The 25,564-nt window shown below is 37.2% G+C and overlaps 1 protein-coding gene across 3 annotated transcripts in view; it reads left to right on the forward strand.

Annotated features, from left to right (window-relative positions):
- The window catches only part of NAALADL2 (N-acetylated alpha-linked acidic dipeptidase like 2), a 1,359,315-nt gene that overhangs the window by 1,280,865 nt on the left and 52,886 nt on the right, over positions 1–25,564 (forward strand). For all 3 annotated transcript variants that reach the window (XM_080802354.1, XM_080802355.1, XM_080802353.1), the window contains one exon: positions 16,374–16,467. In XM_080802354.1, coding sequence (XP_080658480.1) covers positions 16,374–16,467 — 94 coding nt within the window. The remainder of the gene's footprint in view (positions 1–16,373; positions 16,468–25,564) is intronic.

Here is a 25,564-nt window from a genome sequence, read left to right on the forward strand (position 1 = left end):
TTTTACAGGTAGAAGAGTATAAGTCTTTTTCTAGGTTAATTTATTAATAATCACAGTAATCCTTGAAAAGTTTTTGACTTGTCAAGATCTCTCAATGTCATTTTTCTCCTGTAATAAGGAACTCATTGGCAAGGAAAGAGATCTTTTACAACATAGTTTACTTCTCCAACTTTACTTTTCCTTTTTCCTTTGAAAGAATCCTTCTTCCATTTAAAACTAACTTACTCAGTAGTTGGAAAGCAAACTTAAACTTGCCTGCTATTTTATGGAAAGGACTGCCCTCAACTCTCACCACCTCCCTCAACTGCATCTTTTTTCAGGATCCAACAGAAGGAAAATCTCCAAAAGAATTCTTTGACTATTTCTTTCCTTAGTGACCACTATTTTCCTACTAATTTGATCCTTTGGATACACCATTTTAAGTGCTCTTTTTGTTTTCCAAACTACAAACCCCTTAACTGCAAGAACTGCTTATCATTTTTAGCATTTATCCCAGCACCTACAATTTTGAATTGTAGGTGCTTTACAAGCATTTATTCAAAATAAATATTTCTAAGATAAAATGTTCTAAAATTAATTATAAAATTAAGGATCATGTTATACTGGTTAACTGGTGAATTATAATATTCAAAAAATTCTGAATTATTTGTTCTGTGTTGTTCAGTGGGACACCCTGGGATGTCCGAGAAGCAAGGAGTTATAAGAGTCCTCTGTGTCAGCAACATGGGAGAAAGAGAACTCGTGAAGAATCTAGAGCTAGATGGTGTGCTCTGTTTGTGCAATTCCTTATTTACATCTATATTTCTGCATTCAACTAAACAATAGCATCTAGTTCAGAGAAAGTTGATGTAAGAAACTTGTCATGAATAGAATCACACATCTAAGAATCTAAAGCCATTGTGTTTCTTTTATTATTTTTAAATTTTTGAGTCTCACTCTGTAGGATGCAGTCTAAAAAAAGTTATTACATTAACAGCAAGAAAAGAAACTGAATTAACAATGTAATTGCCTACATTAAGGGTCACATATAGTTTGGCCATTATTCAAAGAATCTCTAGGTAGAAGCAGCCAAGTTCAAAAAAAACAATGTTTTTTTTTTTTTTTCCATTCTCATAGCTCTAGCTCCCCATTGCCCTTATTGCCTCCCTAGTATAGAAACATGATGTCATTATTTTCCTATGTTATTTTTTTATAAAATGTGGAACAATATTCTGATATTTTTAGAGAAACAAAATTTTATCAGATGTCCAAACTGAGAGTTGAACAGAGGTTTAATTTAGTTTATGTTGGTTTTTCAACTGGGACATAAGGCAATAATTATATTAACAATTTATATCAAAATGCTAAGATTGATCTACTAACTAAATAATTGACTTCATATGTTTTGAATCCATTATTACCAAAATATCCTTTGTTTAATAATTGGGTGTTAGGAATAAATGTTATCTTTATCCTTTAGTAAAGCACTGTTTTATTAAATTCCTAAAGAGCAAAGTGAAACCATGGTATTTTCCATGTACAGAAATCTAGCATTATGATCTAAAAATGCAGTCTCTAAAAACAAACTATAAATAGGAAATCTCTGGCCTTTTCTGTCTTACTGCATTATGTATATTTGATGTGTTTTCTTTAGCATTATTACAAACTCTGCTTAATCAATTCTCTAATCTTTCTTTCCATGATTAATTACTTTGGATAATTTACCAAGTACATGATTGAATAAATGTGCAATTACCCTTTTAAAAATAAACAACCCCCACCCTCTTTGCCATATCAGAGCTATAGTGGTTTCTGCAACAACAGAGAAATTCATTTCTGTTCTGGTAGTGATATGGGGGCAGTTAGGGGGAGCTGTGTCTACTCAAAGATACATATTTTCCTTTAGAAGAAACCATCATGAAATAGATGTAAGATAAAAATAATAAAACCCATTTTTAACATTTTAATTTTACTGTTGTCTAAAGATTTGTAAAATCCAATAAAGCAACCTTGTGTAAACTGAGGTAAGAGCATATGCATTGTGCTAAATCTGTTTCTGATTTGTTCTTGCATGGCATACAGCTTCGCCCAGGGACTTCCCCACAGAAGGAATTTTCTCAAGGAAGCTTTTCTGATCCCCTCAGATGCATGAGGACTCTGGTATACCCTCTCACAGCACCCTCATTTAAATATTTAATAATTATAGTTAATATCTGTTTCCTCTCATTTCTGTGAAAAGCCTCATAATTCCCAGTACTTCACACAGTCTCTGACATACAGCCAGTGCTGTATTTTATACTAAATACTTTATACTAAAATACGTATTTTATACTAGAAATGCCCTTAAGCAGTATGAATATGGATGGATAGGTGATCACCGATAACCAAAGAACCTAAAATTGGAGTAATAATAACCTATGGTCCACTAAGATAGATAAATACCAGTAATTATGCATACCAGCTGACCCTCCTACTTTATTACCCTCACTTTTCCAGATGTACTTTAGATCTGTGTAATCAGGGATGTTTATTGTAAGGAAAATAATAACAATACTTTATATACTCAGGGCATTTTAGAGACTTTTTTTTTTTTTTTTGCTTCATAAATCTCTACATCCATTTCTCTAGTCTGATAATTTCTGATAGAGCCACATTCCATCTTGATATTAAATGTGCCTGATAGGTATAATTTATCCCTTAATTATACCTGAGAATCATATGGGCAGATTTGGTCATTGTTGTCTCCGTGACCACTGGTATTCCCAATTTGTCAAAATTAGGAAAGGGATTGGAAAGGAAAGAAAAAGATACAATTTAGTCTAAGAGTCCAGATTTTGCAACTGGAATGCCCAGCCCCAAGTCTCAGAATAGCATGTACTACCTAAGTGGCTCTGGGAAAGTGACTTCACTAAGCAGTACTTCTGTTTTCTCATCTGCAAAATAAAATAAGGCTATCATAAGAATTAAATGGATTAATTCTTGGAAAGAATTTAGAATAATGCCTGGCATATGGCAAGAGCTCATAAATGTTAGTTGCTATTGCAGTTATTATTATTGTTAACATTGTGTTGAAGTTAGTGAAATATAATAAAGATACTTAATTTTTAATTTTTCAGTGAGCATATATGTAGTTCAATACAAATTACTACCAGACGTGATATAAAAGAAAAATTGGCATCTTAAATTGTCTTTCTCCAAAGTGCTAAGAAATACTAAATGGGTTTTTTTCCTCTAAGAACAATATGACTAGCAGAAGATACAACTGTATTGCAAAGTCAAAATTATGACTACATGTACTAAAGAAGAATTACCAAAAACTATCAGTAAACTAAGTTTATTATTTCCAAATTAATCTCTAAATATATATATTTTTTCTGCTACAATATAATAACAGATGGGTGATGACACTCACTGAAAAAGGAAAGGTATCAACACTGAAAAAAATTTGGGGGTGCTTGGGTGGCTCAGTAGATTACGTGTCTGCCTTTAGCTCAGGTCATGATCCCTGGGTCCTGGGAGGGATGGAGCCCCTTCATTGGGCTCCCTGCTCAGCGGGGAGTCTGCTTCTCTCTCACCTGCTGCCCTCCCTACTCCCCCACTCCTCTCTTGCTCTCTCTCTCAAATAAATAAATAAAATTTACAAAAAAACCTTATAACAATTACTTTTGTGGTCTAGGCATAGAAAGGAGGCATTCTATTAGCGACAGATTTCCATCTCTTTGCCTGAGGTTTTCTTGTGCAGTGGAGAGCTGTCCATGTACAACAGTCCAGAAGAGTTAAAGATTTGATACCTCCATGAAGCAACCTTGGAAAATTCTGAGGAACCTATTTTATTTTGGCTTTCGGATTGTTCCCAGCCGGATTAAGTTCCAGTCACACAGAGTGACTCCTGACTTGATAAAATGCGTTGTATCGGCTGGCTTCTCTGTCTTGCCTCGCCTCATACCGCTACCCTCTCCTCTCAGTGAACCACTTGCACTCAGATTTTGTCTCACAATCTGTTTCTGAGGGAACCCAAAGGAGGGCTCATGGTAAACTCCTGGTAGAGTAGTCAGAATTAGGTTGAGTACACAGAGAGGAGATGGGGCTTACAACAGGAGCAGAGGCTGGAAAGGAGGATTAGTATCAGGGAGCTTGTATTCCTAATCAATTAGTGTTTTGCCAACAGAGGTTGTCTTCTTAGTTCTTTAATGCCCTGGCATTTGTGGGTGGTTAGTGTATATTTATAAAAAAAAAAAAAAAAAAGAGACCTTCATCGGTTTAGGGGATAGTTTATTTGGCCCATCTATTTAATAATCAAATGAAATGACTGTGGAGACATACCCTGTTTATGCCTCCTTTTCTTTATTCCATAGCTCATCAATTTCCCATCATGGCCCCCAGGGATGCAGAGAGTTTTTGCAGAATATGCCAGCAGCAGCGGCTGTGCAGTGAATGCACAAGCCAGCCCCCAAACCAGTCCCAGGATTTGTGCTCAGCCCTTTGTAGCTGTAGGGCATGTGGCGATAACTTTAACAGCAGTTTCTCAGAGTGTTGGCGAGAAAAGAGCTTTCTCTTCTCCAGTGGTATATATCCATGGGCGTCCCACTGCACAGCCACACGGGGTTCCTGAGTCTACCACCATTTGCTTAACACAGGTCTTAAAGTTCACCCACACTTACACCTGCACTAGGCCCATGGCCCAGATAAGATCCATCCCAGGGAATTCCTAATAATGACCTCCCGTTTTAAGAACCAAACATCCCATTTATTTCTCTTGGTTAAAATCCTTCTCTTCCTTAAAATGAATTTCTCTCCTGGTAGCTTTTGGCGTTCCACAGTGATTTTTTTTTTTTTTTTAATTCTTTGCAAAAAGGTGACTTCGTTTGAGGCAGTTCAGCAAACTATTTTAATGTGTTTGAAATCTTAAGAAGGAAAGGGTGGGATCTTCAGCTGTTTCTTTCCTGGAAGCTTAGGAATTCCATAGCTATTTTCCCATCTCTTGTCTCCCCCTACTTTTGAGTGTCACAGATGTATGTGCAAAACAGTGGGCACAGGTCTGTGGCAAGGCCTCCAAACATCGTATTCAAACCTCTCCATAGAAAGCAGCCCTCGAGCTGCCTTTTGACAACCACTGGACCTCCCTTCCAAGGTGACTGGGTATCTTCATGTTCACATGCCAGCTGTTAACAGAGTTGTCTCTGTTAGCACCAAGGGAGCAGGTGTGGCATTTAAGTTTTGTGCACTGGTTTCTGTGATTTAAGTTTGGTCTGGAGTGATGTGCTTTGATAGTTGTGGGCGATATATAGAAGTTCTTGATTTTCTAAGACAGTTTTACTCTCAAGTAATTTTTTTCTGTAAATAGACTTGTCAGATCATGGGTTTTTGAGTTGAATATTGCCTCCTATCAATTTTCCTAGCTAAATAAAGCAGTAGAAAGGAGGTGACATAGACAGGTGTGTGTTGGGGGGTGGCGGTGCATAAGAATATATTTTGAATAGATAACTGTATAGCTCTGGCTGTAATGTGGAGAAAGGGTTAGAGGCAGATACTCAGATCAGTTAGGGAGTTTGTGGAGTATTTTGAATGACAGGAATGAGAATCTCAATGTGGAATTTTAGCCATGTTAGGGGTATAGAGATTTTGTGTGCTAATATTGTGTGGTGCCATTTACTTTATCTTCTTGCTGAGAAAATAGGCTGGGTATGTCAGGAGTCCATCCTTGCTGTTTTCCCTCTGATGACATCACAATTTTGGAAGGCAATCCTGAGAACTGGAAGCCTGCTTCTTGCTCTGCTCACCTCCAGGGAGATGGAGGCCCCTTGTCCATTAGCTGCCCTGAGGTTTGTTATCCACAGGGCGTTTGTTGCTAAATTTGGGGTTTTCTACCTTAAAGTGGCATAAATCAGAGTCGGGTCCCTTCACGATGAACATAACAGCCCAAAGCGCACCATACACCACAAAATCATTTCATGAAGATTTTCACCAGACCATAATTTATTAGCTAGTGCCTGTGCCCTGAAAGTTAAGGGAATGGGGGAAGGACTCCCTATAGATCACTGAATCATGGCCATATGCCTTGGTTGAGTTTTAGGGTTTTCTGACTCCTCACCGCATACCCCACAAACAAACTTGTTTCCCACTCACCAAGAACTCCACTCCAGTTGCACTGGTTTCTTCATATTTCTCTAAAAATCTGTGCTACTTTCTGCCACATGGTTTTTGCTCATTTTAGTCCCCTCATCTGGAATATCTTCCCCCTTTACACTCTAATTTCTTCAACCCAAAATCTGTACATGTGGCAGAATCCCATTATATGTTTATTTTTTTTTTCCATTGTATGTTTAAAGTGGAAGAGAAAATGGAGCTTTCTAGGAAACAAAAGATTCATGTTTACTAAATTTTCCACTGTTAACTTTTTCCAGTTGTGTGAAAGTGATATGACTTGTCTCTCTCAGGGAGGAAAATTGTAAGGGGAGAAACTATCTTATATTTCTTTTATCTCCCAATTTCACAGTGACGATAAAAGCTCAGTAGATACTAGAGAGATGGTTCATGATTCATCTACTATGTGTCCTATTATGTCACACCATGCCATAGTATCCCAGGCTTTCTCAATTTCTTCCTCACACTAACCTATAAAGTAGGTGTTATAATTATCTCACAGCACTACCTTCTAGAGTGGGGCTAGATTGCACCGTAAGTCTGCCTGAAGGCATAAAAACAATCCCACAATGGTAGCTGAACTTACGGCTTAGGTATGAGGCATAAACTATGGTTGTTTTAATTTGGAATTAAAGAAATGGAACAAATCACATGTTTACTGAGTGTCTCTGCCTATAACTGAAAAAATTACATTATAGAACTATGGTATTGATATTGCTTTAATAAATCTGCTTTTCTCCAAGTCTGTTGTTAATGAATTAAATAAATTCATTCAAAGCAATCATTACCGACAGTCATCCTATTTGGCGATGAGATATAATAATCGGAGAGGAGAAGTGTTCCTACTGCAGATAGTCATAGTTTTGTAAATATCTTTTTTTCCATCTAGACAGGTAAGGGAAAGATTTTTGGCAAAATCAAAGAATATAAAACTACCTCCCTGCACAGTAATAGAGCAACATACTATTACAAAGTTTAACCAAAAATTACGTGTGTGTGTTTGTATGTATATTTTCCTTTGTTAAGTTTCTAAACACAGTCTTCTAAACCTTTAAGTACAACTAAAATTATTTAGGTTAAAGAAAGAAAAAACTTTTATATGGCAAAATATAATTTGCCTTTATTACCCTTAAAATCTAGAAGAAGATTATACTAGTGATTATTATCTTTCAGTAATATAATCTTGCCTAATACCAATGAAACCAATAACTCCAGAAATATCAGTATTACCTAGTGAGAGGGGAAAGAAAGCCTTTGCAGTGTGAGTTTGTTAACTAATTTTTTCAATATAATAATCCTTTTATTTTTTTGAACACTTTTCTACAAAATTATTTTATTGTCATTATTGTTGTTCTGATTCTTCCTTTATCCTCTGCTTGGGGGTGGCATGGTCTGGGAACTGTGGAGAAAGGACACAAGGTTTTAAGGCAGCTTGTGTGCTTGTAAAGTTATTATAATGGAGTTTCAGATAGCTCAGGGGTGTGACGTCACCAAGATGGCAGGGCAGAAGATGCTGGCCTCCATCTTCCCACAAAGAACAATTAGACAGCTGTCCAAGAATGAAAATAGCTTTGGGAGATCTCAAGAGTCCACCTAAGAAGTTTCAGCAAAATAGCAGAGCAAAATAACCTGAGAATAACCACACAAAGAGGGTAGGAAGAGCGGCTTCATTTTGCCTGCATTATTCTGTCCCCCAGACCTGCGCTACTCAGTGCCAAGAAGAAACAACCTAGCCAGAAAGGGTTCTCATTGCAGGCACAAAGAGAGCAGAATGACTGACCAGATGACTAACCATTTGAAGTTACACAAAGAACCTGGCCCTGACTCCTGTCACTGGCCTGCACCTCTGTGTACCAGCAAGTAGTCCCTGTGAAGACCTGCACGTGCACATAGCTGGTTCCAGTTTCTGTAACTGGTCTTTAGTGTGTGTGCACCTCTGGCTAGCCTCTGTGGCCATATGAGTGCACACTGACAGCCAAACCCCCACCACTGTGTGTGTGCCTGAAGCCAGTCCTGACCCCTGTCACGGACCTGTACTGCTGCTGGCACTTGCAAATAGCCCCTGGAGGGCACACCTGCTGCTGCTGGCACTGACTCTGCTTACCAGACCCTCCAAAGTGCCTGGGCCTGCAACGAGCCTCTGCAGCCACCTGGGTCCCCGCTGATTACCCATGTCCTGCAGCTACGTATGCACCCACAGTTGGCCCCAGCCCCTGCTGCTGGCCAGGGCTTTTGCCAGTGTGTGTGCACCAGCAGTTGGCCCCTGTCATGATGCAGGCACCTGTAGCCAGCAACACAGCCGGCTCTGGCCACCACTGCCACCATGCCCTGTTCCCTTTTCTCTGAGAAGCCCAACAGCCATTCCAGCCAGTCAGGGCGCCACACGGCTCTTGTTGTCAAGGATCATGCACTTGTCGATATCATGTACCTCCGCTGCCTAAGCCAATGAGATACTTTGCCACCTTAAATCTTGCCATATTTGTGAATTTTAGTTTTCACCTTGCCATTGATTTCTAGTTTCATACCATCGTGCTCAGAAAAGACACTGGTATGATTTTTATCTTCTTTTTTATCTTATGACGTTTTTGGTGGTCTAACACCTGATCTATCTTGGAGAATGTTTCATGTGCGCTCGAGAAGAATGTGTGTTCGACTGCTGTTGGATGGAATGTTCTCTAAATGTCTGTGAGGTCCATCTGGTCAAACGTCTAGTTTAAGTCCAGTGTTTCCTTATGGATTTTCTGCTTGGATGATGTATCCAATGTTGAAAGGGATATTAAAGTCCCCTACTGTTATTGTATCGCTCTTTTCTTTCTTTGGGTCTGTTAATATTTACTTTATGTATTTAGATGCTCCTATGTTGAGTGCATAAATATTTACAAATTTTATATCCTCTTGTTGGTTTCTCCTTTATCATTGTATCATGACCTTCTTTGTCTCCTATTCCTGTCTCAATCTTATATAAATTAAGCTGCCCCTGTTTTCTTTGGGTTTCTGTTCATGTGGAATTTACTATTTCGCCCTCCATTCACATTCAGTCTGGGTGTGTCCCTAAAGCTTCAGTGAGTGTCTTGTGGATGGTATATAGCTGGGCCTTGTGTTTTTACCCATTACCCAAAAGACTCTATGTCTTTTCATTGGAAAATTTAGTCCACTGACATTTAAAGAAATCATTGACAGGCATAGACTTACTATTTTTTTTAATATTTTATTATTTATCTGACAGAGAGAGACATAGCAAGAGAGGGGACACAAGCAGGGGGAGTGAGAGAGGGAGAAGGAGGCTCTCTGCTGAGCAGGAGCCTGAGGTGGGATTGATCCCAGGACTTGGGGATCATGACCTGAGTGGAACCACTTAATGACTGAGCTACCCAGGCACCCCAAGCATAGACTTACTATAGCCATTTATTAATTGTTTTCTGGCTGTTTTAGAATTCTTTTGTTTCTTTCTTCTCTTGCTCTCTTCCTTTGTGATTTAATTATTTTCTCTAGTGGTATACTTCAATTGCTATCTTTATTTTTGTGTATCTATTATAGGTTTTTCCTTTGTTGTTACCATAAAACTTATATAAAGCATCTTATATTTACAATAGTCTGTTTTAAGCTGATAAGAACTTAAATTCAAATGCACACTAAAACTTGATATTTTTACTTTCCTACTCCCCCCACATGTTGTGTTTTTGATGCCGCAATTTACATCATTAACTTATATCCATTAAAAATTTGTGATAGTTATTTTTAATATTTTTGTCTTTCAGTTCATACTTGGTTTCTGTGATTTATCCACCACCACTAAAAATTAGACTATTCTGGATTTAACTATTTGTCTTTGTTGGTGAAATTTATCCTTCCATGTTTTCCCGTTATCATCCTTTTCTTTCAGATCAAAGAGTTCCTTTTAACATTTCTTGTAAGACTGGTCTAGTAGGGGTGAATTTCTTCAGCTTTTGCTTGTCTGAAAAACTCTCTATCTCTCCTTCAATGCTGAAGGAAAAATTTGCTGGGCAGAGTATTCTTGGTTGGCTTTTTTTCTTTTTCTTTTAGCATTTTGTATATATTATCCCAGTCTCTCCTGGCCTGAAAAGTTACTCTAGAAAGATCTACTGATAGTCTTACAGAATTTCTGTTATATATAACAAGTTGTTTTTTCATTTTGCTTCTTTTAACATTCTCTCTTTGTTTGTAACTTTGACAATTTAATTATAACGTGTTTTGGTGTGGTTCTTTTTGGATTTATGTTATTTGGATCTTACAAGTTAGGGAAGTTTTTAGCCATTATTTCTCTCTTTTTTAAGATTTATTTATTTTAGAAAGAGAGCATGTACACACACAAAAGCGTGAGTTGGGGGGAGGGGCAGAGGGAGAATGGGAATCTCAAGGAGACTCCCTATGGAGCCAGGAGCCTGACCTGGGGCAATCTGGAGTTCAGTCTCATGACCCTAAGTTCAGGACCTGAGCCAAAAATCAAGAGTTAGATGTTTAACAAACTGAGCCACCCAGGTGTCCTACCCATTATTTCTTTAAGCTTTCTAAAACTTATGATTTCACTTGTATGTGGAATCTAAGAAATAAAACAAATGAAACAGGAAACAAAAAGAATCATACTTCTAATACAGAGGAAAACTTGATGGTTGCCAGAGGGAAGGGGATTAGGGGAATGGACAAAATAGGTGAGTTAGAGTGGGAGATACAGGCAGTGAATAAGTGATGGGAATTAAAAGGTACAGCACAGGGAATATAGTCGATGATATTATATTAGCATTGTATAGTGTCAGATAGTAGCTACACTTGTGGTGAACAATAAGGTATAGAGTTGTACAATAATTATGTTGTACACCTGAGACTAATGTAACACTGTATGTTGTCTATATTAAAATAAAAATTAAAAAAAAAATAAAGATGTTTTTAAAGTGTTTGGCCCTTTCTCTTTCTTTTCTCCTTCTGGGACCTCTAGAATGGGAATATTGATCTGTTTGATGGTATCCCACATGTCTCTTAAGCTGCCTTCTCTCTTTTTTATTGGGTTTTTTTTTTTTTTTTCTATTTGTATTTCTGATTAGATGAAGTCATGTCTTTGAGTTTGCTGGTCTTTTCTTCTGCTTGATCTAGTCTGCTATTGAAATGATCTACTGGATTTTCCAGTTAGTTATTGTATTCTTCAGTTCTATGATTTGTTTGATACTCTTTAAATATTTTATCTTTATTGAAATTCTCACTTTGCTTGTGAGCAAACTCATTACTTTGAATTCTTTATCAAGTAAATCACTTATCTCCATTTCATTAAGGTCTGTTTCTGGAGTGTTATCTTATTCTTTTGTTTGGAGCGTATTTCTCTATTTCTTCACTTTTCCTCACTGTCTGTGTTGGATTCTGTGCATTACATAAAAACTACCATTCCTATTCTTGATGGAATTGTCTTGTATAGGAGACAAACTGTATTATTCAGCCTGGCTCTAGCTCTGGGTTTTCTCTAAAACCTTTGTGATTTGGCTTACAGTAGTTGAGTGTGTGCCAAGACCTGTTGGTGTCACAAAGGGGAGAATTTCAGTCAGCAACTAGATGCAAGCTGATTGGAAACAAGATTCTCAGGCAAAAGCTTTTGAAGTATGCAAATAAACCTCTTTGAGAGAAAGACTAAGAAAAAGGCATTTCTGCTGGCTTCTTCTTCGTCGTCGTCTTTTTTTTTTTTTTTAAAGACTTTATTTATTTATTTGAGAGAGAAAGTGAGAGAGAGCACAAGAAGGGGGAGCTATGGAGGAAGAGGGAGAAGCAGGCTCCCCATAGCCCCATATGGGGCTCCATCCCAGGAATCTGGGATCCTCACATGAACTGAAGGCAGATGTTTAACCAACTGAGCCACTCAGACACACCTTCTATTGGCTTCCTAAATGCTGAGCCCTAGAGGGATAGCCAATTAGGAAGCATTTCTTTGCTTGCTAAGGTCCTTGGAAACTCGTGAATTCAAGCTCCACTTGCCTGCATAGCCAGGAAATCAAGAGGTGTGTCCCTTGGGTGGCAGCTGCAAAAATTGAGGGGCCGGATATGTATATAAACTCCTCCCAGGATGATATTGGTGGTTTGGAGCAGGCTACAGGGAGAATGCTAAGATCATGTCTATTGGCTTCTTTGTTCTCTGGGGAGATGCATGTTGTATTAGGCACCTAACCCTCAGGCAGCAGTTATAAAGTATGCAAATAGACCTCTTTCAGGGAAAGACTGGGAGATTGGCATTTCTCTCTGCTCATTTTGCACTGAGCCCTGCGGGGATAGCTGAGTAAGAAGTGCTTTTTGGTTTTGTTTTTGTTTACTATAGTCTTCCAGGAATTCAAACTCAAGAACTCAGGCCCTACTGGCCACCAGAGCCAGGCAGTCAAGGTGTGCATCTTCTGGGTAGCAGCTACAAAACCTGGGTACCAGACAGGGGCGCAGGCTCCTTTTCAGGAGACACTGGTGACCCGGAGCAGGGCAGAGAGAGAATGTGAAGATGGTGAAGATGGCACCTGCCAGCCTCCTCAGTCTCCAGAAAGAATTGCAGTTGACCCCTAGATGTGTGTTAAATTAGAAGCCTGACTCTCAGGTCTTAGCTGTTAAGATATGTAAATTGACCTATTTCAGGGGAAGACTGGGATATAGGCATTTTTTGCTTGCTACCTCTTCACTGAGCCCAGGGGACTCACAACAAGTCCTCACAAGCCCCTTAAGAGCTGTTTCTTTGTTTGCTATAGTGTTGTAGGTCTTGTGGACACAAGTCTCATTGGCTTTGGGGCTAGGTGTTTTGGGGCCTGCCCCTCAGGCGGAAGTCTTAAAAGGCAGAGCACTCCATGTTGGATCCAAACACTTCTCTCCTCAGGGAGAAAATGGAACTTGGTAGTTTTCTCTCGATTGTATGTTGCTGTGATGTGGTAGTGTTTACAGTCAGAGTGTGTCTCAGTCTTTCTTACACATTTCAAAGTGGGGCTTTTTTTATTTATCAATTTATTTATCAATTAGATTTTTTTTTTTTTTCTTCAGAGGGAATTGTCCTGTGTGTAGCTCTAGATGCAGTGTGTCCATCGGACAAAGTAAGGTCAGGATCCTCCTATATTATCATCTTGGACTGGAACCCAGCAAGTCTTATACTTAAACCTATGTTTTTAACATAGAATTAATTCCCCCACTAACTACCTCTAGGTTTGTCAAGATAAGATGTTTAAGTGTAAAGCACTTTGAAAAGAGTGGGGCTTTATATAAATAAAGGGATGATTGCTTTGGCTTGCCTGAATAAGTGAATTCAGAGTGGATGAGAAGAGTATGGGTATGTGTCATCTTCCCTACTTCATGGCAAGACCTACACAAATCTCCCTCTTGCTCAGGAAACTGCAAGTAAAGCCAATTTAGTCTAAGCATTCTATCACAAGCCAGGTGCCTTAGAAGTCCCAGTATTTTTTGTCACGTTCTTTTTGAAAGAAATAGCAAGGTGGCTGGCTTATATTCCAGTTGTTTGAGCTGCCAAATGACTCTTAAAACAAAAAACAACTTGCTTCAGCAGCACACAGTGACGTTGCCTTTCTCCTCCCTCTCCATTCTTTCATTTTAATCCTTTATAATGTGTGGTTTCCAGACTCCAGAACTATAAACAAAACATGTCTGTTCTGTAGTTTCCATTATCCAGTGCAAATTGAAAAAAGAAACCATAATGCTTCTTAATCTTCTTTAAAAATTCCTTTTTACAAGTAATTTATTTCCAAATATCAGCGTTTCTTACATGATTTGGATGTAGTGAGGTGGAATAGAGACAGAATTCATATCAACCTATTGCAGATAAGGTTTTCCCCCTGAAAAACAGCATAATCAGGGTAGGCAGTTTCCCAGGATTTTTGTGATCACTATTCTGGAGATAATACTCTGCAAATAAACATGGGCATTGGGAAAAAAGTGGTTACTACCTTTGGGAAAAAAATATCTCAAAGAAATAAAGGGACACCAAAACTGTTTCTTCTCCCTCTTTCTTTCTAAAAGATGTATTTTTTTTTCAAGCATTTACAAGAAGGTCGAATTGAACTGTATTTTTATCATGACTTAAATTGTGCAAACACGTGGGAATTAAAATTTTTAAATAGTAAGTGGAATTTGACCCTTGTTGAATATGTAGATTTGAATATTTAACATCATTTTTCCTTGTAAGTTGTATCTTTTACATGTTCTATAATGTCTCAAGTTAATGTGCTAATTCCCCTGTGTAGTTTCACAAGACAATATTTTCATTTACTAACAACATTTCATAGTACATTAATAACATCAACACAATCACATTTCCCTCTGTGCCAGCTTCGGGGTTATTAGAGATGTAGGGACATTTGTTACGCCAAGGTAAATATCAAATATCAGTTGAAAGAGAGGGAGAATAACAGTGCTTTTGCCGCCAGCCCTAAGTTCCTTTGAGATATATATGAATACATATGATTTGTTCAGTCTTAAAGCATTTGCTGGTTCAGCTGTGGTGCATATGTTGGTTTTCAGATAGTTTTGGAGCATGGTGGGGGGTGATATGCATATATGAAAATCCTAGGTATAAGTTTTGAGGATGTCATTAAAGTTTGTTTAACTTTAATTTAAACATAGACCTCAAAGACATATAAATGATACTAGTTTTGATAGATTTTGGAAAAGTAATTAGAAATAGAGTAAAGCATTAAGGAAAATAATAACTAAGATTTTAATGGAATTTTTTAGACTAAATTCTATTCTATTTTATTTTTTCTCTAGTTCCTAATGAAAACAACAGTTCATTTGTTTTTCTTAAGTTTTCTTTAAATTCCAGTTCGTTATGGGATGCCTGGGTGGTTCAGCTGGTGAAGTGTCTGCCTTTGGCTCAGGTCATGATCTCAGGGTGCTGGGATTGAGCCCCACATCAGGCTCTCTGCTCAGCCAGAGAGTCTGCTTCTCCCTCTCACTGTCCCTCTGTGCTCTCTCTGTCTCAAATAAATAAATCAAATCTTTAAAAAAATAAAAATTAAAAATTAAAGAAAATTCCAGTTAGTTAATACAGTGTAATATTAGTTTCAGGCATACCATTTAGTGATTCAGTACTTACATACAGCACCCAGTGTTCATCATTAGAAGTGCACTCCTTAATCCCCATCACCTATTTCATCCATCCCCTTACCCACCATCTGGTAACCATCTGTTCATTCAGACTAAATTATATTTTAAATGAAATAAATTGATCATTAATTTTTTCTGGGGTATTACTTTAATCCCCTAACCAGATATTGATTTTCATTTACTTCTCTCTACTGTTTTTTTTTTTTTAATTGTGTGACATTCTGAACTGCTGTATAAAGAATTGTTTTAAAGTTTAAATATTATAACTTCTTCAACTAGGGTGCTATTTCTTAATATTTTAGCTAAAAAAGAAAATGTTATATTCCTTTATACTATTTTGAAACATGAAAAATGCACTGATTTTTTTTTTTTTTCTTTATAGAAAAGTAAAACTAGGGGTACCTAGATGGCTTAGTAGGTTAAGGGTCTGCCTTTGGCTCCAGTCATGATCCTAGGGTCCTGGGATTCAGGCCCAGAGTGTAGGGCTCCCTGCTCAGTGGGGAATCTGCTTCCTCTTCTCCCTGTGCCCCTCCCCTGCTGTCTCTCTCTCTGTTTCTCAAACAAATAAAATCTTTTTTTAAAAAGTAGAAAGAGGGGGGCCCTGGGTGGCTCAGAGGGTTAAAGCCTCTGCCTTTGGCTCAGGTCATGATCCCAAGGTCCTGGGATCAAGCCCCGCATCGGGCTCTCTCCTTGGAGGGGAGCCTGCTTCCTCCTCTCTCTGTCTGCCTCTCTGCCTACTTGTGATCTCTCTCTGTTGAAAAAATAAATAAAATCTTAAAAAAAAAAAAAAGTGGAAAGAGGGGATCTGGGTGGCTCAGTTAGTTAAGCGTCTGGCTTCAGCTCAGGTCATGATCCTAAGGTCCTGAGATAGGAACCTGTTGGGTTCCCTGCTTAGCGGGGGACCTGCTTCTCCCTCTCTCTCTGCCTGCTGCTCCCCCTGCTTGTTCTGTCTCTCTCTCATTCTTCCTCTCTCTCTCTCTCTCTCTGTCAAACAGATAAATGAAGTCTTGGGAAAAAAATTAAAAGGCAAAGATATCTTATAAATGTATATTTTACCCTCTGTGTTTTTGCTGCTGTGGTTACATAAGAATGTATTAAAAAATGGAAAAAAAAATCAGAAACCCTTAATACTGAATGCTAGCATCTTTTGTGTTTTTTTCTTTCAGCTCTCAGGAGAAGTGATTTTGCAAATTGCCAATGAACCAGTTCTGCCCTTTAATGCTCTCGATGTAGCTTTAGAAGTTCAAAACAGCCTTAAAGGTAATTTTTCTTTGAATTATAGTAATTTTAGCAAATTAAAGATTGTTCAACTAATTTTTAATGAGCAATGGATAAAATCATATGCTATCTTATTAACTATGACAACACAGGACTCCCTGTCTGGAGAGGATTATCATGAGAGGGGCTTAGAAGAAATTTGACTGCCATGTCAATAGAAAAGAGGTGTATTTATGTGTGAGCACAAGACAAAATATCAGATTATAAAGGATGTTTCATCTACTTCCCTTTGTCAGAGAGATTTATAATTTCAAACTTCTATTATCATTTATAAGTTCCACATGGAAAAAATATAGATCAGATGTTTTTCCAAATAAATAAAGAAGGAAGTAGGTAAGTGAGTTTGGAGCTAACATTCAGTCAGTTCAAACACGATTGACCCAGAAGTTTCTCCTTTGGGATTGATTTCTGAGGTAGATGCCAGATCACTGAAGTGTTGGTCCACCCTAGATGAAGGGTGACAAGAAGAGAATTATTTCCATAGTTTCTATTTCAATCCCTTCATGTTTGAATACATCTCTTTCTGCAGAATTCTAATACCACCCTAATAGTTACCTTCATTTCCCTTTTATCTACATACAAAGCTTTCAACTAAGCTTGTTATTTGTCTTCATTAACCAAATACAAAGGGCAATATTGTAATTAAAGAATGTACCCTCCTCCTCTTTGAGTCACACATCTTATTGTCAGATATTTAATGTGTGATTTGTAGACATATACTTCTCAATACAAAAGTCAATATTTTAACTATAATCCTTAAGCAGTAATCCTTAGAAAATGGTCATTCTTTTTTTGGGGGGGGGGTGAATTATTCTTAACAGCCAAATATTTCTGGTATCTGTAAGTTTAATACTTTTTTTTTTTTTAATCTTGTCTATCAGGATTGCTTCTTAACCTGGGGAATACTATAACACAACTTCCCCCCTCAATGATTCTTCTTATAATGGCTATAAAACCATAACCCTGAAAGCAGATGAGCTATTTAGGGTTATTTGTTCCCATATGAAGTGGCCTCAGATTGCTCTGTTTTTGGTATATTGAAGTTGGTCTCTATACAGTTTCCTTTTTTTTTTCACTTTTGTCAAGCTTCTATCATAGACTTGCTCGGTGCAGGGTTTCCATGAACCTTCAATTTGTAAAAAATGTAAAATATGAGTTTCTGTGAAACTCAGTAAAGCAAAGTGCAATGAAATGAGGTATGCCTATATTTTGGGCAGCATTCAAGCTCAGAAGAAATACCTATATTTTAATGAGATAATTCAATACAATTATTCAGCCTTCAGGAGGGTTTCAGATACAGCACTGACAGAGTTGGATTTAATCAGGCTATAGCTCTAATGCGAGAGGGACAATGAATTAGATAAGATAAAACTGGGAGTATGTGCAAAGGAGCACCCATGGGAGTGGACCATAGTATCTAAATTGGGCATGGCATAAAGTGAGGTAATGAAGGCAATGAGGGGAAACAGAAAGGGAAGAGAATTGACAGATGCTACTTCCTGGTGTGATCAAAGAATTGGGAGTGAGTGAGCTAGAAAGACTCCTTTGCTGGTGGCCAGAAAATGGGATTGTTAAAAATATGATCATACAAAGAGTGAAGACATCGGTAATGACAGTGTTCAGGCAAGGACATGACCATCCATGGCAGTGGGATAGGAGGAAAAGAGGCTAAGGGAAAGAGAGTCTAGAATATGTGGATATGGAAATTGCCAAGAATTAAGACAGGAGTAATTATTATAAGAAGGAATGACAAAACCAGGAGCAGAAAACTTCAAAGAATGTACCGTAATGCAGAGGACCCTCTTAGTGTTCTAGGGAAAGGGCTACAAAGTGCCTGAGAGAAGGAACCACCACCTGAGAGGGCTGTCTTGGATGCAGTATCCTTAGGGGAAAGTCAGATTTTAGTTAAAGGAAGAAGGTACAGAAAATATCATGAAAATAGGCCAGGTTAATAATTCTTTCTTTAATAGTTATATCTAAAAGTGTGTCAGTACAAGGGGGAAAAAATAACCAAACTACAGTCATTCTTACAAAGATTTCCACTGTGGGCTGATGCGACTAAGGCTAGATGAACCTCTCCCTAAAATCAAGTTTCTTAGTTGGGTGAGCCAGGAGCATTTTGGCTTCTTGTTGTATATTGGACTACTTCCACTCTACGTAAAGAACTTTTCCTTTGGTTGTCGGTTTTGTATGAGTTTTGTTTCTTTTGATGTGAGACTCCTTGAGTCTCCCTCTACTTTCACTCAGAAAGATGTGGGCAGACTTAAGATGTGCCTGTACTAGAACCATAAAACAAAGCAAAAGAAAATGTAACAAAAACATCGATATATAAGCAAAAAAATATTTTTACTGTGACTTGAGTATAAATTTTTGTTCAAAGTGACATGATTCATCACCTTTAAGCTATATACATTTTTGTGTTTTAATCAACATGATTCAAAGTTATTTGCTGTATATCAAGGTAAAACATCATTCATGCTAAATTATAGGAAATTTGATGTACCTGTTCCATTTTGCGTACTCTGGTTACTACCTCCTTATTACTAAAATAGAATAATATGCTAATGTGTGAATAATGGACACAATTTATAACAATTAAATAAATATTTCAGTTTCATTTTAGCTACAGTGTGAGATAATTTCATTAGCTAAACCGAGTTCCTGTACCATGTTAAATGAAACATCTAATTTTACTGCTTAATACAAGCTTTAATTATTGATATATTTTCTTATTTTGTTATGACAGCTAGCAGTGATTAGTCTTGAGTTCTCAATCACAGCTTAAAAAAAAAAAAAAAGTGACCTTCAAGGCTGGACTATAAAATACTGTTTCTCCCTACTGCAAAGGGTTTACGTATGAAGGTCTCTGAAACCCAATTGCATTTTCAACGGTGTAATTTTTACCCCTTGACAACGGACCATCTTGTTTATTTATTACTCTAGTTTACAGTAGCAGCAGACCATTCTCTACTGTTCTCACAACCACCAGAAAGAAGGATAATTTACCAGTGAATAATTTGTTTGAGTTGATTTATAGTATGGTCTTGAAAGCTCATTTTGACTGAGTGACCTTGGCTCTTAATATTTGGTCAATGCCAAACACATAATAGTTAGAGAATGAATATTTATATGTGGTACATGGAGCTATAATGTAAATAGTGACTGATAAGATAACTGATATGCTTGAGGGGTACTTTTTGCAAATAAAAGTATGTCTAAAAAAATGCACGCGCAGGGCACTGGCCCTAGTGTGCAGACAGCAGAGACAGGTGCCAAGAATAAACAAAGTAGCACCACACCCTTGAACCTGCAAGCAGACTAAGGACTGAGCATTTAACAACCTGACTAAATTTACTCTTTCTCACTTTATCCACTTTTTAATGTTTAAAACAGCACTTCAAAATAGCTAAGGGACTTTGTGAGTCTGATGCTTTCTGTTTAATATCTGCTATTTTTCTTAATTGGAATTCTGTTATTTACCATTATTGTAAAACCTACAAATGACCAAATAAAGTAAAAGTCACTTTCATTTGATCTGGCTATGTACACATTTATTTAGTGCAAGCCAGACTCAGCAGGAAACAGGTTCTAACTGTGTGGCTTGTTGCCACCTCCTGATTGTCTCACTAAATGTAAAATGGTTGTTGGCAGGATTTCCCCCTGTTCTTTGAAAAAACGACAATGGTGACTTTATGTGACTTTTCTCTTTTTTTATTAGCTGATAATTCATTAGCGTCAATCACTTCATCGTAGAAGGAAAGACAGTATTTCACCATTATGATGTGACTGAGCCAAGTGCACTGTTCCTCTAGATCTGTAGTTTAGTATTTTCAATACGTGTCAGTTCTCTTCCACAATCACAAGTGACTGAGACCCATCTGATGTCCTTTTTTTCTTTCTGAGTAATTTATGATGAGTGTCCCAAATGGAAAAATTATGTATGTGCTTTATAAATTGTGTGATTCTAGTCCTCAGCCCATCTATCTCCAATCTTGATTTTAATTACCACCAACTCCAACTTTGGACTGCACTAGAAATAGTAAAGGGTGGGTACATTAGGTACCTGGCCCTGTGTCCTCCCTAAAAAATCCAAATCCATCCATCTAAAATCTAGACAATTCCAAGAAAATTTTTGTTCCCATGGAAATTCCAAATCCTGTTAGATTTCTAGTAGTTTGACCCAAACTGGCATATCTGGAAGTTACCACTTTGAGTGAACAGGACTTAAAAGCATTCTCTCAGAAGTAGCTTACCTTGCTTGCTCAAATTGAGAGAAATTCAATAAGAAATTGGCCATCCACTGGGTACAAATTCCTAAAAATATGTTTAGTATCAATCACCAGTATATTTTTTTATTTTAAGATTGTATTTATTTATTTGACAGACAAAGATCACAAGTAGGCAGAGAAGCAAGCTGAGAGAGGGTGAAGCAGTCTTCCCGTTGAGCAGAGAGCCTGATGTGGGGCTCTATCCCAGGACCCTGGGATCATGACCTGAGCTGAAGGCAGAGGCTTTAACCCACTGAGCCACCCAGGCACCCCCCCCCCCGCCCCAGTATATTTTTGTATGGACTGTGACTACATAACTAATTAAAATTTGTATTTCATATGTTGATATCCCACATCTAGTTCAAACAAGGAGATGGGACAACTGGGTCTGCAACAAATTCTGGTTGTCTTTATAGTATCAGATTTTGTCTCCTGAAACTAGTTTTTCTTTCCTCCCACTTCTTTTTGAACTCATATTTTTATTGAATAATGTCCCTTAGTTATTATCCAAAGCATGCCATCCCTTTTGTATTCCTTAGAATTACACTTTCTTTTCTTTTATGTCCTGTGTCACAATTTGTTGCTATTCCTACGGCTTCCCTTTATCATCATTTCCTTCAGTATTCTGAGTACTTCATTCAGATTTGTTTAAAGTTTTCTTTTCGGTATCTACATTTTATATGTGTCACTACATTGATTGAAATATGGTAATGACTTCTTACCATTTTCCTACTTTCCCATCATAGTAATGGTCTATTATATTGTGAATTTTTTTTTTTTTCCCTAAGTGCACTTTAAGGGTAAAACCCTGTGCCCATGACAGAACAGTACCACAATCCATTTTTCTGTAAGTATTGCCTCTCTGACAACAATTTTAAAGTTGTGTTTTTTTTAAAGATACTTTTAATCTTGGCTCATAATAGAGCATTAAGTATCCTTGACCTCATACTGATTAATTTTATTCAATCTTTTTTTTTTCACTTTCTTGGCTTAACCAAAACATAATTAAACTCATACATGTTATTAAATATACAACTCCAACTTTCTGCCTCAGGAGGAGACTGGTAAAAAATAAACCACACATGTATTTAATTCATTCAGGGAAGTCTTGCTCACTCTTCCAAAGCAGCCAGTATCCAGATCAGTTTCTGCACCAGGCAGACACTGTTGGGAGAACTCATTCCATGCAATATGGTCAAATCATGCTAGATTTTCATCTGTGTTGGCTAGCTGGATCCTTGGGCAATATTTAGAATGTGAGAAAATTTTCAGAATGCCTTGCGTACTTTTTAAGAAGTGGCCGACCTGATTCTTCTAAGTATGCCACTTTGGCGCCTTTGGAAGAGGGATTTCTACTGTATTCAGTTTAGACATAATTATCTACTGTCTTCTGGCATATTGCACTTTTAAATAATATCCTTTTATCAATGTATTGTAAAATCAGTGTTAGATTATCTATCAGCAGTGCACTAGCTCCCACATTTCTTTCTATACCTGTGTTTTTGTTTGTTTAACTTCTTCAAATAACCAGCTGAGATGATTCATTGTGATTCATACTAAAGAAGCCAGCATGAAGAATAGAAAATGTAGGATAATAAAGGACTGTTGTTTCCCCTGGATGAAATCATATTGGCAATTTCTTTTTTTCTCTTTAGCGATGCCACAAGATATTTTTAAAATGACATTAAGTAACATACATTTTTCCCCCAAAATAATCTTCTGTTCTGCTTTTAACCACTGTGTTATGTGAAACATAAATCATACTTTCCCTTGTCACTATAAATCAGTGAAGTCTAAGCTATGATTTTGCAATTGTTAGTACCTTTAAAACTGTGATAAGCTCATCCATAGAAGAACAGGTTCTGTGAAATACTATTAAAATAAAAAAACTATGTTTGTTTGCTATAAAAATGTAGTTTTAGAGTATGACCAGTACATTTCACTCTTAATTTAAGATGAAATTGAGTGAGTCTTAAAAAATACAGCCACAAAATAGAACAAAAAGATAGAAAAGAGGAAATAAACTGAAATTTAAAACTTTTTGGAGGATAAAACTCTGAAGAAAGGCCACAATGGTAAGTAGTAAAACCATTCTTTAAAATCAGACAGTTATGCATTTGTCTAGAAGGTTGTAGAACAGACTGAAACACATGGATTTATGCCAAAACGAAACTCATCAAGATTCAGGAGTGCCTGGGGAGAAGAGGTAGTTTGGGCAGGTCCTGGCAGGTTAGAAAAGAACATACAGATTCAGTGGGGGCAGACAGAACTGTAGTTACTAGTCTTACCCAGATGTCTTAGAGACCTGATGGATAGGACATGTATGAAGTGCCTTTGAGCTTCTGATCCACTATTGGAAATTGTTTTAGGATTCTGTAACAATGGTCCTCAAGAGGAACAAGTTTTCTGAGGACACGTGGCACTTTCAGGGTCACTCCACAATGCCCTAGTAATGTGCCAAGTGTCTTATGTCCTTTGTGACATTTAATCTTACTTTAGCCACATGAGCTGAACTGGATATTGTTAAGAGCAATTTAGAGATTAAGAAACTGTGAGTGAGGTGTGGAGGAGGGTGTGTTTATGTTTTCACTGGATGTATCTATTTAAGCAGTAGGTTTAGGGATTGAATAGAGATAGCTCTATCAGATTGCAAAGCCCCTGCCCTTTCCACTACACCACACTGCCTCCCAAATGACTTGAAGGGGACAACACTGCAATGTGATGACCCACTAGAAGGTAGGAGTAGGGACAGGTTCCTTCAGTATGTTTTAGAGCCGCTTCTGAACTGGCCTCCTTAAATCTGAATACTATCTCACTATCCACTGACTCATAATTCCTCCTTCTCTCTCTCCCTCCCTCCTTCTCTCCTCTACAGTTAATATTACTACTGCTTATAATATCCAGATCTGTTCTTTGTATAACACAATGAAAAAAATGGAAGGGTTGAAGTTAAAGACAACTTCAGCCTCTAAAAAGCTGAGGACTAAGGGATTAATTAGTAGCAATTAATATTATTGTTTACAGATGTAACATCCTTGACTGCTTTAATGTAGAAAGAGTCTCGGAACTTCAAGAGGTCCATTTTAGATGCCCTCGATTTCTAGGCAATTCCATGATCTGTCTCTCAAGTTTCACTTCTTCTCTGGATTTACTTAAGATATTTTTATACACAATAAACTCTTCAGTCTTTCTCATGAACATTTATTTTATTTGATCCTTATTTATTCCCCATTTGTGGATTATATCTAGCTAGATTAGGAATTTATTAAGGTTGAAGATTTAATCTTTGCCTTTGCCTCCCTCCCAGTATTTATAGAACACCACACAAAATAGGACTCAATAAGTTACTTACTGAAAATTCATTTGTATTTTACTTTGAGACAAAGGAAAAATGCATTGTTTCTGTTTGAAATTTAGAAGTCCATTTCAATAATCTCTTAAATAACAAGATAATTTTACTAGGCAGTCTTAATTATTTTGTATTATATTAAGGTTGATTTTTAATATTTATCACATATCAGTATGTTCTGCCATGCTATAAAAACTTATTAATGGGTGCCTGGGTGGCTCAGTGAGTTAAAGCCTCTGCCTTCAGCTCAGGTCATGATCCCCCGGTCCTGGGATGGAGCCCCGCGCCCCGCATTGGGCTCTCTGCTCGGTGGGGAGCCTGCTTCTTCCTCTCTTTCTGCCTGCCTCTCTGCCTGCTTGTGATCTCTGTCTGTCAAATAAATAAATAAAATCTTTAAAAAAAAATTAAAACTTATTAATTTTTGGCTTTTCACCAGAAGGGAAGATGTAAAAGGATCATTTTTGAAGGCTGGTTGTTTAATTCCTTAACTTTTATATTATCCCTTTCCTTGTTCTTAAGAAGTTCGAGATGTAGCCCATGGGAAGAAAAAATGGCTCCAGATTCATATTCATCACAAAATAAAATTGGGAATCTTTATTAAAGTGTATACAGGGAAGAGTGTGATACAATAATGGGGAAGTGGAGGCACTGATTTGAAGAAGTGAAAAGTAACATCTCTAAGAAAAAATCATTAGTTACGGTGTTTTTTGCATGTCTTTGAAAAACGAGTTGGTGGTAATTTATACTTAGTTTGTGTACTCTGATAATAGTAACTTCCATTTATATGGTGATTTCTATGCTTAGAGATTGAAATGACTATTCTCTGTGTTTTCCCCAAGGACGTTAAAGGACAATAATATTAAGTAATCTATTCAAAACTACATTGATAGTAATTAAGTAGATGGAGCTCTTACATGTTTTTTGATACCAAGACCTGGGTCTTTAGACTCTGTGTGCATATAACTTCAAGATAATTGTATTAACTCTCACTGAGAGAAATCTCTAACTCCCAGTTCATTTTCTTTGGTCAATGGACTTACTGCTTATTAAACCTGAACTGTTAGGAGCCTCAATTAGTCCTCCATTCTCTGACATTCACTGTGACTTAAATGAAGTTTTATATATTCTTTTTATTGATTATTGGCAGGCCATATTTTAATTCAATTTAGTTTAGTTTGGCTTATCATTACCCTAAAATAGCTTCTTTTCTTATTTTTTCTTTTCCTTTGCAATTATTATTAAATTTTAGCAAAATTAGTTGACCTTATTATATGCCAAACATTTCCCTAAGTGATTTTGTAGGCATTATTTAGTATAATATCTCAAAATATTATCTTATAATTCGAAATTTACTCAACACAATTTTTAGTAAATGACTATCATGTCTTAGATATTGTGCTAGCATCTAGAGATACAAAGAGATAAAACATATTTGATGACCTTGTGGGGTTCTTTTCAGTCA

The sequence above is a fragment of the Martes martes genome (genome assembly GCF_963455335.1).
Source record: "Martes martes genome assembly, chromosome: 1".
Classification (NCBI taxonomy): domain Eukaryota; kingdom Metazoa; phylum Chordata; class Mammalia; order Carnivora; family Mustelidae; genus Martes; species Martes martes.